Source organism: Rissa tridactyla, chromosome 7 (genome assembly GCF_028500815.1).
Source record: "Rissa tridactyla isolate bRisTri1 chromosome 7, bRisTri1.patW.cur.20221130, whole genome shotgun sequence".
NCBI lineage: Eukaryota > Metazoa > Chordata > Aves > Charadriiformes > Laridae > Rissa > Rissa tridactyla.
In genome coordinates, this window is record NC_071472.1 from 12,237,543 (window position 1) to 12,256,570 (window position 19,028).

The window sequence follows — 19,028 nt, forward strand, 5'->3', positions numbered from 1 at the left end:
CTCTGTGAATAATGTGGATAGCTGACAAGCCACTTTCTGCATCAGTTTCCCTTCTGACCTTTTGTTTTTGTTGTTTGTATAACTAAAACCATCTCATTGAATGTTTTGTACACAGGGAGGCCTGTTCCCCACTGAGGTTTTCTATTAATGCTTGTATTTAATACAGGTTGCTAAAGATTTTATTGGTGGTGTTCTACATTCAGTTCTTTTGGAGTTGCTTAGCATTTCTGTAGGACCCTGCATATCTGAAAAAAACACAAACAAATCCTGTGCAGTAAAGCCAATAAGAAGAAAAGTGAAGGAATGAGAAATGCTTACTGCTAAATTCAAGTACACTTTCCAGTGACAAATTATTTTGAGCTTGAAGGCACTGTCTTACTGGTCTGGTTGAAAGGTTTGTGGGCCTCTCAGCAAATCCTGTCCTCAATTCTAATCTTTTCACCTGGTTTTAGGTTTTGTCCTGGAGCTATGATCATGTTTATGCAACATTTCTCTATATGCTGTGCCTGAGGTTAAACCAGGATACCGAAGATACTATCTTTCTGTCTCATGAGAGACCTGTAAACTGCATCCTTAAGTCACCCTGTTTCAGGGGAAATTGGGAGAGGGACTGGGAGAAGACAGACAAGAGGAGAGAAGAATTATCTTTCCTGTTCTTTGCACTGAGCTCTCTGGTAATATGTTGCATACGATTCTAGCGATTGGCTGCAAATGGTGGATTCTGGCATAGAAAACCACCACCTATGATATAACTTGAGGGCTGGCAATGCCTGCCTTGTAGATTATAGAACTCCATCTTTATACCAGTCCATTGCTTAAAATTATTTCTATTTCCCAATAAAACATTTCACCATAGTTTCGATTTCTTTTTTTTTGTGTGTGTTTGCATGGGATGAATCTGTTAGCCCAGCCATGTCACCCAAGCATACCTAGAAAAAGTCACTAAGTGGTAAAGACAATTTTTTCAATTTGGGTTAAAGGAACTGTTTTCATTTTGGTTTTAAAGGGCCTAAAGTTCAAGAGGTTGCTCCATGCTTTTCCAGTGTCTTGAAAGGATGCACTGTGAGTGAAGGGCAAGACTTTGTGCTGCAGTGCTGTGTAGGAGGCGTACCTGTGCCTCAGATCACATGGCTTCTCAATGGTAAGGAATCCCCTGGTCTGCGATACGTGCATGCACGCACCTACATCCACAGTCTCAAATGCCACTCTCATCAGTAAATAGCAAGGCTGTGAATACTGCACAAAGAACTCTAAATCACCATAATATAACGCACTAGAATATTTGAAGAAAACCGGTTTATATGCACATAATATGCACGAAGGGTGGATTTCTTGAGCCGTTTTCTTTCTGCAGTTTTCCAGTATGTCCAGCAGGGGACTCTGGTGGCAAGATTGTAAGCAGATGGGTTTTGTTAAACACAGGTTTTCACCACGCTACAACAACGCCTGTGTTGCTATTGTATGCTGAATCCTGTGCTACCCCCACTCCTTTGTCACTAGCCTCTGCTCTGACAGTAACGGGTTGGCATCGTGATCCTGCAGGGATAATAAGTTCTAAGCAAAATAAGTGATTTGTATCACTCTTCACAGTAGGACAGAAACCCATGCCCGATTCCACCCTTCCGTAAACTGAGCAGGTCATAATTGGTATTAGCAGCTATGTCCCCAAGATCTTAAAATCACAGCTTTTCTGGTTGCATCTCTACTAGATATGTGTTCCTTGAAATTCTAACGCTTGCCCAAAGCTGACTGAAAAAAAGGATAAGTAAAATATTTTTTAATTTTACCAGACTCTATAATCTCCTACCCTGCCCTGATTGCACAACTGAAAATACACGTTTCCTTAACAGCCCTCTCTTAATATCACAGTCAGGCCAAAACATCAGCGTTTTGCTTAGATTCCAAATGATTTCAGGATCCAGGGACTACACGCTTTGGCTAAGAGCTCTTTCCATTTAGAGCCATATCTATTAAATACTAGACAGATTTATTCTGCTTAACCCTTGATCACCTCTGTTACTCCTGAAGTGCAATTGATTTTTTTGCAGTCTATCTTTGCGTGTATGTGTGTGTGTGCCATTTAAAGACAAAGAATAGCATACTTTGCCATAAAGATGTTTCCTCCAGGATTTTTTTAAAATTAATTATTTGCACACGATCTCTGTTTTTCTTTAGCTATTCAGAGTAAATGGGATAACTGAAAAAGGTGGCAGGGCTAATGAACCATGACCTTGAGATTGGTACGTTCTCACAGCCTGGTCTGCTCCCTTTTCTAATAGCTCTTTCTAGAATAGAAATGCCACTGCTTTAATTTACAACATGAAACGTGTGAGTAAAGGCTCTGACACTCTCCCATTGGAAATAATTTGGTTTTCTCTCTGAAGGCTACTCTGCAGTTCCTCCTTTGCAGATGTGATAGAATCACCGTTTTGCTATACAAGACTTTGTGTCTTGCAATGCAGAAGTAGCAACTCCGACCCATAGGGTCAGTCATTTCATCTTCATGTTCCAAGGCTACCTGCTGCCCCTGAAGCTTTCCCTTAGTCATTGAATGATGTGTTTATACTCAGTTGTCTTCCACATACAGAGCATCTTCCTGTCTCAAATGCCTTTCTGTGTTACAGTTCATCAGGCATAGGTACAGCATCTCCATTGATCTAACCACATTCTGCTTTGCAAACCAGAAAACTGTTGTCTCCTGAAAAAGAAAGCCTAGAGATCAATAAGCAACATCTTTCTGTAGTCCTCCAGTATGCACTGTGCCCCACTGCCTTTTTTCATGATGTTCGTTCTGCACTGACCTTTCTGCTCACTAATCTCAGATGAGTCTGCCCCTGTTCAGGTATAACCATGTTTATTTGGCATCCAAGCTTCTAACTGCGATTGGATCAATATCACAAGAAGGCAAAAGCTGGGACATTTTTTTCAGATAGCTGGATTTCAAACCATTAGCATTCTGTAAGTGAAAGTCAGTCCATTAACTCTGCTCTTAAATCAAAAGGCGGTGATGCGTCTGAGTAACAGAAGCACAAGAAACTATCATAATAATAGAAATTTGGGACATCATATATTATTCTAAAGACATAAGCACACTACTTTCATTCCAGACTCCTAAAACATAGCACTATATTTTAATGCTTTTCTGTCTTGCACCTGATTGTGATGCATAACTGTTTATATACCATTTTGATACAAACTTGAATGGATTATGAACAGTAGTTTAATGCTGATAATTCCGTGTACACTGCTAGGGTTATTGTTGTGATATTCATTTGAATGCAAACATTTCCTTCCTGTCTAACAGCTAGCTAAATACTACAAACTTCTCATAATTATATCCATTATCAAATGAAGAAAAAAGTTGTGTTTATAGTCCTGAAATATTACTCCAAGCAGACATAACAATGCTTTTGGCAAAATGATTTGATGGAGTCTTTCATCAACTGGCCATATGAAGAAAACAGTATATTTACAGTACATAATTTGAGACAGGAAGACAGATTATGTTTTTTAAAAAAAGGCGTGTTACAAACTGCTGTCCATGCTTGGAATATAAAGCTTTTTATGTTCACAACCGATAGGCTGTGGAAGAGAAAAAAGAAATCTGCTGACAGCAATCACACACACTACTCTTCAAAATATAGCACTTCTGCAGAACTCCATAGAAATAAAAATCATTTGGGACAGGATGTGTAAAGTTCACAAGAAAATATCCAATGCAAATTGTCTTCCAAGCGTGAAAATGATAACAAACTAGAATTATTTTTTGAAAGGAATAGTGAGAAAAGTATGTATATCTTGGTGAAATAATGAATGTAAAGACCAAGTTATCGAATCGTAAGAAACATGAAAAGAAGGCTGCTTTGAGAAACAAATAAAAGATAGGAAAAAAGCAGAACAGTCTCACTCCTGGAGCGGCCAGCCTCACTTCATCAGTAGCACTTGATGCTGAACAGCCTGTATGCTTTCCAGTCTGCCTTCCCGCCACCTTCAAGGAATCCTCACCACCTAAGAACTGAAAGACTTACGATAACTTTTTGTACAATGTTACACACAAGTGCTGCTTTAGATACTGAGCATTTTTACCAGCTGTGACTGCATGCGAATTTAAAACAGTTTGCAAGGCATTATATAGGCTGGCCTCTCTTTCAGGTCAACCAAGACAAAAAATAGATGATGTGCATTGTCTATAATTACTACTTAGCATCTGTGAGGATGAGTAGTTTTTCCATGTTCATAGAGACTGCACAAATAAGAGCTACCTGACAGAACTATGGTTTTTATTCAAGTTCCTGCTCTTCTCTGCAGCTCTACCATCTTCAGTTTCTCTCTTACACTTTTTCCCTATTTTAATGATTTAAAGCTTTTTTCCAGCTTTTTCAAGATGGTTCTTTTGTCCTATTGCTCTCCCTCTGAGCTTTATTTTAAGTTTCTTTCTGAATTTTCATTGATATACTGTCAGATTCCCTGAAAGTAAACCTCTTGTGTTTTAGTTCTGGCCTTACCAAAGCCTTATAAATAACTTTTTACACGTGATTTCTATGACAATACTTCAGTATGTAACTCCAATTTACTTTAGCTTCTTTAAACACTTTATTGGTAACTTCTTTTTAAATTGCAGGAATTTAACAAGATCAGCCTATACGGCTGCATTTTAAATATCTTCCATTTCATACTGCTTTCCGTGTGCTTTTTTTTCCCCATAAGATGAATTGAGCCTCTTTCTGCTGAATTTAAAAACAGTATGACCACGACTTTAGCATAACAGTTCTCTTAGTAGTGTTTGGTTTTAGGATAGCTTTCTGATCTGTCCAGAAAGCTTTTAATAAATGGGCCAGGGGAAATTTTCCTTTCTTCTGGCATAACATGCCAGCAAAAAGGTATTTTTTGTTATTGTTCCTGCTGCCAAGCTGTCATGGAGAATTGACTGTTCTGCATCTGGAGAAGGGAACAATTCACTACTGTGAGAGTTGTTTTTATTAGACCAAAATATAAGTACAATGGACATAACTTAGAATCTTGCTGCACGTTATTCCTCAGGGCTGATATACTTGCATTGGTTTTCTGGGGTCTGAGGAAAAGGCTATTCTGTAAGTGAATTCTGTGTTCTGTGAATAGTGCTGGAAAATAGTCACAGTTTTTTTGGCAGCTGGAGTGAAAAAGAGGATTACCTGATAAAATTTGAGGACACAGTGAAGGAGGCCACATTTTCTTTTTCCACATTGAATACTTGCCCTATTCATTTGCTTATTTACAACAGAAGTAAAAAGGCATTGTTCTGGTTTTGATGATGCAGTTTTTATCCTGAGTGTATTTCTGTTATGGTTATCATCGTAGCATCATTAGGCACCATTAATATTTTCAATGTCAGAATCGCAGACAGGCTCCCTGTCAGGTTAGATATTCTACAGTCAGACCGGGAAGGCAGTCCAGTGCCACATGTCCTCTTGCAGAAAGCTTTGTCTGCTTGGGCTTTTGCTCTACATGTACGTATTTGAATGTAATGTTATTGCCACACACAAAAAATATGTGATGGGACCTATTAGTTACAACAGTCTGTGTGGAACTGAGTGAAAGGGAGCTCAAAGGAACCAGTAATAAGAATATGTAACCTGTGAAGAAGGTGGAGAGATTTTATTCTAGAATTGGAGTCTTCTGGGCAGTTGATTAAATGTTCACCCTATTTTTTTATGCAGTATAAAATTTGCTAACTTAACAAACAGATAACTTATAAGATAAGTAAAGGAACAAGATCATCTACCACATTTTATAATATACGTAAGTATTGGAGCATGCTGATATTGGCACATGTCTGTATTTCAAAGTGAAACTTCATATGCAGATAGATAGTGCTTAGATAATGACTGCCTTCTGAGTTTGCTAGTGTTGAAAATCAGAGATGAGAGAAAAATCTGTCCCATCATTTAATTTATCCTTTTTGCAATGAAATCAATTTTGATCTTTCCTTTTGACCATAGTTTCCCAAGTGATGGATGTCTTTGTTTCATTCCTGCACAATTTCTCTGCAATTTCATCCTCTTCTCTTAGATGACCCTAATTTCTTTTTCCAGCATGATGTTTATGCACAGATACCAGGCCCTCTTAAGTATTGCATACACTGGGAAATCAACCAATGATGAGTCAGTAGTGGAAACTATTTAATATTGGGAAAACAAATTGCAGAAACATTTCAGAAAGTAAGGCTCAGATTGATGACAGTTCCTGAAACAATAGCAAGGAAACTTTAACCAGTCTTCAATAACATTTAAGCATGTTCCAAACCAATTCAAGGAACCAGTTTCTTAAAATGAACTTCTGTAATAGTCACATCACCACATATCAGACTGTACCTGTCTGTTACAGACTATACATACTGTAGTGTAGATTGTCTGCTTGTGTAAATCAGCTCCATCGTAGATTTTGCTGTCTCTCGTGGAACGTCTTCCACTACAAAATACTTGATGGAGTGCTTCAAGTGCTTCTCCATGCCCAACAGGTTTTGCACATCTAGACAATAATGCTAATATCTAGTTTCAGACAAAGTACAAGATGGAGACAATGTCCAAAGCAAACACTCAAGGCATTTCTTTTCATATCCTCCTGAAAGAGAACCTATTCAAAATACACGGATAAACCTTTCTCCTCTTGCTGCTACTAAAAGTAGCACCTAGTGAACCTATTAGCGAGATTTGTCTGACAACCGTATTCTGCTTTGTGCTTGGGATGCTGCTATTTGTAGTCACTAGAGAGCAGTGGCTGTGCACCAGAGAGCAGGATTTGACTCTGCCCTGTAATATACTGGCTGGTGTTAGGCATCCAGATTTCACTGAAAACAAGCGCTTTTGAAACTTGTGGCTGATGTATTAAGAAAATTCTCTTCCTTTCTGTCTGCAGACCAGCCAATTCAGTATGCCCATTCCACTTTTGAAGATGGAGTTGCAAAATTGACTGTCCAGGATGCCCTACCAGAAGATGATGGTATTTATACGTGTCTGGCTGAAAACAACACAGGACAGGCATCTTGCAGTGCTCAGGTCACAGTCAAAGGTGAATATCTCAGCCTGCTGTAATTACTGCAATGATACCAGCTATAATCTTTTTTAAAAAAAAAATATTGGATCCTTAACAGAAGTGGTTGTAAGTGGATTCCATGTTTTTTCTAAGCTGTTGTCAGCTGTGTACTTTTTTCTCCCCCTTGGAGGTGTAGGCAACTTAAGTGCTTAAGCACTGTGAAATGTAAATATGTATGTTTCAGAAAAAGGTATTAATGCTCTGACCTTACCAAGAAGGGCTTAGGGTGGTACAGAGCAGTGAGGCTAAGTTTTTGGAAGAGGTGTACCAGTGTAGAAAAGGACTGTCGCTGCTGAAAGAAAAATAAGCGCACAATATCACCAGTATCACCCATCAGGCAGAGAGTGTTATGGTGAGGATGCAGATGCTACCCTCTCTCTTGAAAGGCAGAGAACAGAGACCAGTGCCAGGGAGCGCAATTATGATAGCAAATACTAATATTCTTGTTCTGCTACCAGGATTTATCAGAGAGAATTCCAAAGAGGTATGCGTCAGCTAATTGGGAGCAGTATATCTCTAAGTAAGCAGAATTTTGGTAGTGAAAGTACCAGAAGAATATTGTAGTAAGCAATTGAGGTGATCTGTTGTCTCTAAAATCTGAGACCACCCTCTTTGCAAATATCAATAATTTGATAGCCTCAGTGCTGATTTGAGATAGTTGATTTGTCCATGAAAGCCATGATTCTGCACTAGGATCTGAAGACAGTCTGTAAGACCAGAGATCGCAATGAAAAGATAGCAGAATCCCATGGATAAATTGAACAGTGAGGTAGTATCAATCACTATTATGGTCTTTATTCTTATAATCTCACCTGGCATCAGTTTTTACAGGTGTTTTGTTTTATGGCCTGGAGACGATCAGTCCCCTCCCTCTAAAATCCCCCTCCCTCAGACTTCCCCTCCCTCTACAATCAAGCCTGTATTTGGTATCTGTCATCTGCAAATGATTTTGTCCTGAAGTTATAATAGTTTGTCACGGCCTGTCCAACGGACTGCTGAGTGTCAGCTGCCACGTGAACTATTCTGTTTGTCTATGACCAAAGAATATCTGCCCCAAATTTGTACAGGCAGCTTGGTGGGAAATGTACCCTGACCCCTGGTATCCCAAGATTTGTCTTCATTTGCCAATGTTCTGTGGTGTTTTCAGCACTTCAGTGATATGCCTGCCCCTATTCTGTCTGTATGAATCCACTTAAAACCCCAGACAAGCTTAAAATGAAAACAAAGTAATTCTGGTAAACCTATGAGTTAATTTCTTGATTACCAAATTGAAAATGCAGTCATCCCTTCCCTGCCCTCCCCCTCAACCCCCTGAAAAAAAGGCACTAAGGAGGAAAACGTTGATTTAAAATAAGCCTCAAACTAATCTGTTCTCAAAGATGTCATTTATAATTTCTCTGAAGCATTTTATCTGCGTTAGCTAAGAGCCAATCAAGAGCGCCCCACCTCAAGGGAGCTGTCTTTGACATGGGACCTGCTGATTCTTCACTGGGACACAGAAACCAAAAAGATGGCCCCTCTCTTACTAACCATTTCTGAGCTATTTTAGGGTTGCCATACAACACTAACGTGGGAGCAATAGTGACCTAGCCTTTCCCTAGGCTTGTGTACTCTGCTGAGCTATTTCAGGCTACGTAGTCGCTGTTGCACAGAGTTGGATTCCTCTTGTACTTTAGCTAGTCTGGGGCTAGAAAGCTGCATTGCCACTATTATGGGGAGTTAGTTCCTCTGTTTTACATCCCATTCTATTTTCTGGGGACCATGGAATGTAGGGGGAAGAACAAGAGCAGAATTAAGAACACGCATGACAGGCTGTAAAGCCACATGTTCAACATTTTTACAGCTTTAGCTGTCCCCTCCAATTCCTCCCTAAAACTCATTATGTCCCTGTCGCCATGAGGATTACAGTAACTTTCCCCAAGACTCAGATCAATGTGGATTTGCCTGCCAAAAATAGTACCAAATTTAAAATCGTGATTTCCAAATCTCTTATCTGTTCATATTTTTTTTCCATCAGACCCTCTACCAAATGTTTATTGGCATTAGAGTTCTCTGAGACTCTGAATGATGCTTCTAAGGCTTCTCTAAATGCTCAGCTTTTGCAGACGGATTACAGCAGGAAATCAGTGTGTGTGGAGAAAGAGAGAAAACCAAAAATCCTCTCCTGACCAGACATGGATTTTTTGAATAAAGTCTGTAAAAACTGTTTCTGAATTGTAATCCATCTCTCTCCAGTTCCCTTTTGTCTCCAAGATGATTTAAGTTTTTCAGGGTTCATGCAGCGCTTAGTTTGTTCAGTCATTGCTGGAGAAATATTTTCGTTTTGTATTTGAAAAGTAATTTGTATTTAATCTAAGAAGGAATGGATGTTCTTGGCATATCATCAGTATCCCACCAGTGTCAGAACTCAGCTTTTCCTTAAGTTGCTACTGTGGTCCTTGGATATATCTTTGAGTCTGTCTGGATCTACCTTTCACTTCCTATTGCCGTTTTTGGCTTTGCTATTCTAATGCAGCAAGGGTCTCATGGAGGGCGTATCTGCTGTGATCACTGGGGACACTTTACCTGGAGTGAATTGTCTGTCTTAACAGTAAAACTCAATTTTATATTTCAAAGGCAAAAAGTTCCACCTTCTAAATTAAATTAAGCTCACAGGTAACTCAGAAAAGTCCCCCATTGTACAAGATGATACTTAAACCTGCTAGTAGGGTGTTACCTGGCCACATATTATGTTTTCTGATCATGCTTTGTGCATTCTTTGTCCTTCCGAAGACCTATTGCTTTGTTTTTGTCAAAGGAAATTTCCTTTTGTGGGATTATTGTAGGAAACAACATTTTAAAGGCCCTTTGCCCCCATAAAGGGCTACTGCTCCAAGTCCTGTTACGCACAAGGCGGGGACTTTTTCCAGTACTTTCAGTATGCTTTGCATTGGGCCCTGGATAACTAGCTAGGCTTATTGTGGCATAGCATTCCTTCTAAGTCATTAGTCTCAGATTCATTTATGGTTGTCTTTTGCTTCCTTAGTATTAAGCAGGATAAATTCTGCCTAGCACTGAGCAACCTCAGTCCTTCCTTGGTTTTGTATGGAAAACACTGAAGGTACTTAGCTGTTTGTAGGAGGCTTTTGGCACTGTGTGGAAAAAGACCCACACTTCATATGGATGGGGCATGAGAAATGCAACGGTTGTAAAATATTCAAACTAATCAGCCTTCTGCTTATTTAAGACAAGAACATAACATCTTCAGATCACTTAAGTAAATGATTTGAAGGCTGAGTGAATTGAGATAGATCCATTAGGTAGTCTGTGGAGAAACTAAGTTAATCAAGGTAAAGCTAATTTTGGCCTTGTGAAAGACTAAGTAGACTAAATTGAATCCTGACAGTCATCCTCCCCGTGACAGTGGTTTCTTACAGCTGAAATACAGGTAGAGATGAACTACAGAGAATGAGCAGCATTTCTTTGAAAAACCAGCCTAACAAATGTCTTTAGCATGATAACTTTTTCTAACAGTACTCTCTGGTGCACTGGATAAAATGCTAGATTAATTAGTCTAATGCAAAAAAACCTGAGAGGTGAGAAACATGGTCCAGGTTACTCAAACATTCAATGATAGACTTTCCTGATGTGGTACCACTTGCTGCTCTGCAAATGTTAGATTTTTTTTCCTTTAAACTTATGCATCATTTTCTATACACAGAAAAATCAGAATTTGGGAGGCTTTGGGGCTGGTGTACAAATTTTTTTAAAAAGTTTTTAAACAACATGTGTGTGACAGTTGTTTCTGCTATCATATGTGCAAGCTAGGCAATTGGGTTGTGTTCCCATTTAATATTACTATTTTCATATTGTTTTATCATATGGAAATAAATATACAAGCCATTTTTTAAATACACCAGGCATTCCATTTTAAAAAAAACCCAAAGAGCCAGCTCCTGAACAGGGATATGCAGGGTACATTCAGGTCACTTGAAATATGCAATGATTATATATTGATGGTGATTGTAGACACTGAAGTTGAATATTAATATTACTCAGCTTTTTAGCAGGGTGGCTGAACATTTTGATCAGTTTTTTATGAATAGGAAACTGAGGTGAGAAGTTAATTGCCTTTGGGTGCACCTATATAGTGAGTCAGTGCTTTGCCGTAGCTGTCACAATCAGAGTATGTAGGCGAGAAAAATAGTGGTAATACGCGGTATAGTTGGAAGGTAAGGCCAGGTCCCAGCCATAGTAACTGTTCTTCAGGTCTGTCTCATGCCTGAGATAAGCCTTCTGATATGTGGTTGCCTCTTCCAGTTAACTAATTGCTGATGAGGAATTACAGGTCAGATCCACCTGTAGAAAAGATGTGTCAAAGGGATATTTAACCACCTGACATTCACACCAATACCTGGGTGGACCGCACAAGTTTACAGGCTGCAGGAAGAGTGGGAATAGGGATGGGGCATGTCATGGGTTCAATCTGCTGCTGTGCCAAACCAAATTAATACGGTGTGTAGGAAGCTTTTGTTCTTTTGCAAACAGACTCTGCATGTAAGAGAGGCTGTTAATTGCTTTTTTCAGCTTTCTCTAGGTATAATATCAAGTTGGAGTGCTTATTACATGAGGGCTGACTCCTAGGAGAATATCCTTCTCTTGCAGTTCTGCAGTCAGTGACAAATAAAATATCTGACCCACTGCAGGCTCCTTGGGAGTTTTCCAGCCTCCTCCCACCAGGCAGCAGCATCACTGATTGATTTCAAGAGGGAGGACATGAAGCGTGGGTAGTGATAGCAGCAGCCACAGGCTTGCAGCCAGGGTACTTTTGTGGGCTCTAACGCTCTGCAGCTACCCATTTTGCTGATGCCTGTCTTCTGCACACTGCTTTTTTGAAAAGAGGCCTAATACTGCCTGCCTTTGTGAGCAAACACTATTCAGCATATGCTGCTGCTCCTGCTCATTGACTCTTGACCTCATTTCTCCCTCCCTGCCAGCAGTGCACTTTCCTCCCTTTCTCCCCCACCACTTTCTGTTCACTTTTTTTTTAGTGCAGCCTCCTCAACATAAGTGTCTATGTTGGTAAGCCTGTAGCCCTTGCAATCCGATTACTGTAGACATTCATTGATCATTGGATGAGCAGATTAGAGACACCTGAAAGCCTGTCAGAGGCCCTGCTGTAACCAGTTTATCAGAGCAGTGAAGGGAGATGCTTTCTGGAAAACCAGTTCGTTTTGTTCCTGTCACTCTTCCATCTGGTGTGAGGGGGACCGTAAAATATAACCAGGTGGAAGAAAAGCTTTCAGGTAGGAGTCTTTTCTTCCAGTCATGAGAGATGCTGTCTTTAGGTTGTGGGTTGTTTTTCTTTCTATCTCAGAATGACCTTTCTTAGACATTAATCTTTTAAAGAAGGTTATCACTGCAATAAGCAGCCTCTTTTGGAAGACTTAATTGAGAGGCTACAGCTTTTTTTCCTCTGAGATATGTATTTCTGCCTAAGGTAAATGAAGTGTGATGTACTTGCCAACACTGATGAAATATTTTCAATATTTTCATCTTTTCGAAGTCACTATTTGAGAGCATTTTGCTGTATTTCAAGCATATCGTAAATATAAAGGACTACAGAAGACTTTTCAAAATATACAAGACTAGTCTTGTTGAATGTCCAAAAGGCATTCTAGACCGGTAGCCTGCTGGAACCACTTGGCTATGTAAGAATTGGTTTCAGAGCACTAAGTGAAAGGGAGAGGTTTTTTGTTACTTTATTGAAAGGTTAGAGGTGTTGTGATCATCAAAGAAACTCTGTTCCAGTGCTTTCAAGAGTGTCCCAAAGTTCTCAGTCCAGCACTCTGTATGGGTCACTAACAGCTGCAATCCTTGTAAGATTAAGCTTCTTTTTTTTTTTTTTTAAATTGCCTTCTTTCAGCACTGCAGGACTAAACATGAAATACGATGCCGGCTAGAGACCAAAACTTAAGGGCAAAAGCAAAACATGTGTGGAAGATTTAAATGGTATAGGATTTGTGCCATCAATATAAACAATGTTCTCTAAAGACAGCTTCTTGATATATAAATAATTTCCAGTAAAAGGGGAACCAAATTTGGATCCAAATGAGGGATGAGCAAAAGTTAAATGGCAGGAATTGCATTAATATTTCTTATAAATGAAAAACAAAGATGAGATGCTGACAGAAAAAAAAAATTAATTTAAAAAGAAAAGAAAGAAGAAAAAAAACCAAACCACCCCTACATCTGATGGTCCTCTTAACTGTGAAGTGATCAAATGCTGTGAACGTTACCAGAATGACAGAAAACAGATGGCTATTATAACAGTCTTGGGAATGGCTGTGCATTGGCCAAGGGACAAACTGTCCCAACTTGGATTGCTAAATTCTGTAATGCTCTAAGTTTCAGCTGAAAAGTGGAAGTCATCAAAATACATATAAAACCTCTTAACTGAATATACGCCTAAGTAATTTTGAAAGTGTGATGTTACCCCAAAGAATGTTTCCAAGAGCAGCTGATGTGGATTAGCTAATGGGAACTCAAACAGTCAGCCATCAAACTAACTCATAGGATTAGCTCAATTTATAAAACTCTCCAGAAATGAGTGTTGTGCAGGTAGATTTGAGGTAGGTAAGCTGTAGGATGGGAGAAAGCCCTAATCGGACTTAATCACTGAAAATTGGTCCCAAAGCATGTGAGAGTTGGATGTAGTGTGTGTTTTTTGTGGAGGAAAATGGACTTGGTTTCTGACACTAAGCAACATTTCTGTCTGCATTCATTTTCTGGCCTTTTTCCTGCTTTTGTCGTGTAGTTATGAATTCACCCAGGTTATGTTACTTCTGTGAAATGACTTCCAACCGACCTTCACTGAGCTTCCTTTCCATGACTACTACATTAACTTGAATTAATCAAAACAGTCCTGTTGTGCAAGTATTGGTAAATAAATGACAAAGAGCAAATGCTTATTTTAGTCACTTGCGTACCATCAGTCATGATACATCAGATGGAGTAGCCACCAAGGAGAAATTTAGACTGTAGAATGCTTATGTAATAATTGAAAAACATGACATCACTGGTAAAATGGCTAAGTGCTAGAAGTCACCCCTTTCAACTTCTAAGCTTTTCATCTTTAGTGCCTCATACTTGGGCAGAGTGAGAGTCACAAATGGAAGAGTACCTGTAGGATTGATGTGTTTGCCTTTAAACTACAAATCAAAAGGTGAAATACATACTTCAGCAAATTGTTTCCCAATGTTAGAATTAAAATTATAGGGGGAGCAAGACAGACTGTAAAGATATATTTTTGTTCTACTTTTTCACTTTTTTTTTTTAAAGATAATTAGCACTTCTGTTAGTGTGAGTTTTGTCCCTTTCTATCCATTTCTCTTGGATTGGGAATAGACATGTTGACAGTATTTAGAAGCCTGTTGAGTATCTTGCGTTACCAGCTGATGTAAAACGTATACACAAACAAACATATATATGCTCCAGTGCAAAAATCTCATGGAATTTTCACTTACAGAAGAAAGATTCTTGCGTAAGCAGAGGAGCATGGCCAATGCTTACAGAAAAGCAGAGGATGACAGGGTCACACCAAGTGTTTTGTCATGTGCTCAAGAAAATAAGAATTTAAAAAATGGCTTTTAATCAAAGGACTTGGTGAACTAACGGGATTGGTTTGAGAGCAGGGTGATGTGCACATTTCTTCTCAGTATAAATATTTTTGTGAATACCGTTATCAAAAGTATAGGGAAACAGGAGGACCGTGGAGAAGAGTTGGGAGTGTATAAGCAAGGGATATTCAACTCCAGTGGAAAGAGAAGAGCTGTAAAGATGAGAATTAACGCATATGCTTTACAAACAGCATATGCAGGAGGAGAAGTAGGACTGTAGGAAAGGAAGGTCCAAGTAAGGAGAAGTTGAGATGGGTTTGCCTAAGGGAAGCGTCTGTCTTTGAGTTAGGTGAATAAAGAGAAATTTGACAATTTAAAACACATAAGGTGGTGTATATAGAGCCAAGTAAGGATGGCAAGTTCTTAAAGATATATTTCTTCAATTTAGTCTTTAACAGTGTGTTGCTCAAGCATCTGACGGGGTTGCAGCATAGAGTCCCTAAGTTAGTATGGCCAATGAAACCGAAAATAAAGCTGAAAAAAATACAGGGGCCCCATGCTGAAATGTAGCAGGTCCTGCCTTGTCCTTGCTTGTTCTAAAGTTTATGCAGTTCTCTTGCCCTAAAAGGCAAAAATGTCCACATAACAGGAGAAACATGACAGAATTTATGTACATTTGGGATAGAAAATATATCTAACTAGGCAGATATACCACTATAACATCTGCTTTAGCACTTCTTGAGATCCAATATTATCAAGCAGTGATATCTCACTTTTAGAAGAATAAGGTTTATATTTTACAGACTGGAAAAATGAGCAATTCAGAGATGTCTAAGCGCCTTAATACAGGTTATAGTGTGAGTCCTAATGAGCAGGTCATTGCAATAGAGGAAAGGAACACAGGGCAGGCACTTTGTGTAGCTGTGTACTACTGGAGGTGTTTCTATGCAGCTTCATTTTAGTCAAGCCTTGACTGTCATTCGACATACACAGACCTTGCCTTTTTTTTTTTTCCAGGGTGATGTCTTAGTTTGAGAGATTTTTAACATAAATTCATCAAGAAGAGAAAACTGACCACAAACAATGCCATACTAGAACTACCTTATCTTTTCTGGACTTAAATGCCAAAGAAGCCTTTCTTTAGAATTCCTTTGTGTCACCAACTTTCACACAGAAATACAATGTTGCAGTATTTCATTATTTTTTTCCTTTTTTCCTTTCTAACTTCAAAAGTTTCCTTGCTCTCAAACTGAGTCTTATTTGTCTTATTTGAGGCATTCCTTAAAAGCATTCTTAGTACAGTATCCTTTTGATTACTTACTCAACAGAGTAAGCAGAACTATTTTAACATTACCACAGGTAACTATTCTGTTGCCAGTGTGGATCTGCCAGAGGAGGGAAGGGCTGAAGGGGCTGTAACTCCTTATATCAGTGACACCTTCAGGGACACTTGCACTTTATGTGACTGTCTGTTCCTATTGGGTTCCATTGCCTTTAAGCTCGTGCACGGCTCAGGCTTTTTTTTAATGGAAGTGCTATCTCCTATACACCATGATACACTGAACTTAAGTTAAATTCTAGCTGGGCAGCCCTACAAAAAATTGAGACTGTACATGTGAAGGTGAAATTCTGCCTCAGCAGTATGCATGTCTTCACTGCTGAGCTAACCTGGCTTGGTCTAGCGTATATGAAGCACCTTTTCTGCAGTTCTCCATGTCAAACTGGTACCTAGTGGTGGGGAATTGGTTATCAGTGGGCCAGCTGAGCTGCCTTATAAATGCATTTGGTAGGTATACACTCTCTCAGGCCTTCCATGGAGTTGCTGTCTGTGGCAGTTTCAAAAGAGCAATTAATTGATGAAAATAGCTTGCAAACAGGGTTAGTCATTAATAAGGCAGACAGCTCTGAAGGCAAAAGCAAACACCACTTCGGCCGCAAAAACTTCCAGTGAGGCTGTCACTGAGGAATTCAGTCTGCTGACTGCAAAGTGATCTGCTGTGAACTCAGCTGGCTACTTCCTATCTCTGTCCCCTGCACTCGAAAATGAGATTTCCTGAGGAGGGGAAGTGGAGAGGGAGGTGCCGATCTCTTCTCCCTGGTATACAGTGATAGAATGCACGGGAATGGTTCAAAGCTGCGCCAGGGGAAGTTTAGATTGGACATTAGGAAGCATTCCTTTACCAGGAGGGTGGTCACACACTGGAACAGGCTTCCTAGAGAGGTGGTCGATGCCCCAAGCCTGTCAGCGTTTAAGAGGCTTTTGGACAATGCCCTTAACAACATGCTTTAACTTCTGGCCAGCCCTGAATTGGTCAGGCAGTTGGACTAGATGATCACAGTAGCTCCCTTCCAACTGAAACAGTCTATTCTATTTTGACTGTTTCTCCCAAATCATGATTCTTACTGGTGTAGTCATCCTTTTGATAGTGGGATTTCTGGGGTGGCATGCTGTGGGTTGCAGAACAAACTGAGTAGACAAATCAGAGATTAAAACGCTGATGACCTGGTGATAACCCGTACAGAGGGAAAGACTCAGGAAAGAAGGAGCTGCAGAATAGAGCTGGAAGACTATCCTGCAGTAAAATAAATTGATTGCCAGGCTGGATAAAGTCGATCACGGCCTCCTTTGTATATCCTTAACCGCCCTGACTAGTGTAGGTTTAGGGCACTGTCAATCTTGGGTTAAGTTTTTCTGTGTAATGCAAGGCACAACATCCAGGCTATAACTTGGCCCAGCTCTTCAGTGAAAGCATCTCCCAAGGATATTTAAATCTTGCCTTCCATTTACAAAAACAGATTACAACTGCAGAAATAAATGGGAGATAGATGTATAAAGAACACTAGTAGTGTTAAACATCTAGTTCTCATGACCTAAGTTTGCAAAATGGCATACCAACCTGAGATCTTTAATAAGGCAGAAATATTCCTACATGCCTCAAGAACATAGAGGTCTCTTTTTTTTTTTTTTTTCCCCTGGTATAAATAAAATTTAAAATTCTTGGAAAACTTGCAGAAAATATTTTGCCCATATCCCTTCAGGCCTGAGACAGAAAAACACTTTACAGGAAGAAAGACAGATGAGATGAGTGTCCTAATATCAATTTTCTGCCTTATAAAATCAGTTATTTTTTTGAGTTGATAGCGTTGTTAACTTGAGATCTGGTAACAGCTGGATTTATTTGCATTGAAACTATTTGGAGAGATGAAAGTCTTTTCAAGATCAAGATCTGCGTGTGAACCTGAGTCTTGCTTTGCGAGATTCTAGTGGAATCTGCTGCTTCTCTCTTTGAGCTTGCTCACACAGAGAGCTTTTTGAGTTAAGCATTCTCCTCAGCTCAGTTGACTTATTAGCCACTGAGCCAAAATGATATTTAAACACCATAAATGGTAAATGTTGCTGAGACAGTCCTTTCGCGCAGCTCAGACTAGGCATTATTTGGCAGCGAACCACATGATTCTGGCAAACAGATTCCTTGAGTATAATTAAACCTCTTGTAAGACTAAACACTGCAAGTTGTTTGCAGTGTTCCGAACATAAGGCAGCAAACTCTCTATTCTTTGCATGTCCTTGACTTGTAACCAGTTGTAACGGTGATCTTGTGCAGCTGAGTTACTGCATTGAAGTACTGAAGTACTGCGTGTGTGCAGTGCTGGAGCTGACCCTGGCCGAGCTGGGGGCTGGACTAGACGATCTCCAGAGGTCCTTTCCAAACTCAGTTATTGTCTGATTCTGTGCAGTGTTGGGCATGCTGAAGTCCTGATATTTCAACAGGAGATGTCAGCATTCTGCAGCTCACATTAAAAAGTCTTCAGTATATCTGGGTAGGCAAATGAACAAGAAAATTTACTAGAATAGATGATGTCCATAAACTGTTAACTGTTTTGACTACAGGCCAGGTAAAACCCAGGTCCAGTGTTTGGACCTTCTTAAAGTTTGTATCCTGATCTGGATTTTCTTCTTCACTCCAGTTTCAATAGCAAATCTGGGAATGGAAATGCCACAGTGCAGTTATTGATTATTTTTTTTTCTTCTCTCTGAGTGTATAGATTATATATATCTTTTACCTTAGAAAGTAAATAGTTGGTTGCATACTTGCAGTTAAAATGGTAATGTGTATTGTACAATTGATTTTTAGTAGGTTGACTGTTCAGTACAGCATGAATTTTCCACTTTTACATATACACCTTCAACACAGTAACTCACCTACACTTATCAATATCAAGACGTTTACAGTTGTGTTCAAGCATCAAGTTGTGATCCAGGTCTAGGTTTTAAAAAATTTAAGTATATTTTGGCTTAGTTCCACAGCTAACAGTAAGACTTCTCTTGCAATAATTTTCAGTCTGCCGATATGTGGA

General features: G+C 39.4%; 1 protein-coding gene across 5 annotated transcripts in view; it reads left to right on the plus strand.

Annotated features, from left to right (window-relative positions):
• Positions 1 to 19,028, plus strand: part of MYLK (myosin light chain kinase) — a 219,919-nt gene that overhangs the window by 105,591 nt on the left and 95,300 nt on the right. Inside the window, exons 10-11 of one of the 5 annotated variants that reach the window (XM_054210264.1) lie at positions 1,007 to 1,141; positions 6,895 to 7,047. The exons of 1 other annotated variant lie outside the window; for it this stretch is intronic. In XM_054210264.1, the coding sequence (XP_054066239.1) occupies positions 1,007 to 1,141; positions 6,895 to 7,047 (288 nt within the window). Of the gene's footprint in view, positions 1 to 1,006; positions 1,142 to 6,894; positions 7,048 to 12,208; positions 12,357 to 19,028 lie in introns of those variants that run through there. 3 more of the 5 variants (XM_054210267.1, XM_054210266.1, XM_054210269.1) reach the window with 3 other exon arrangements.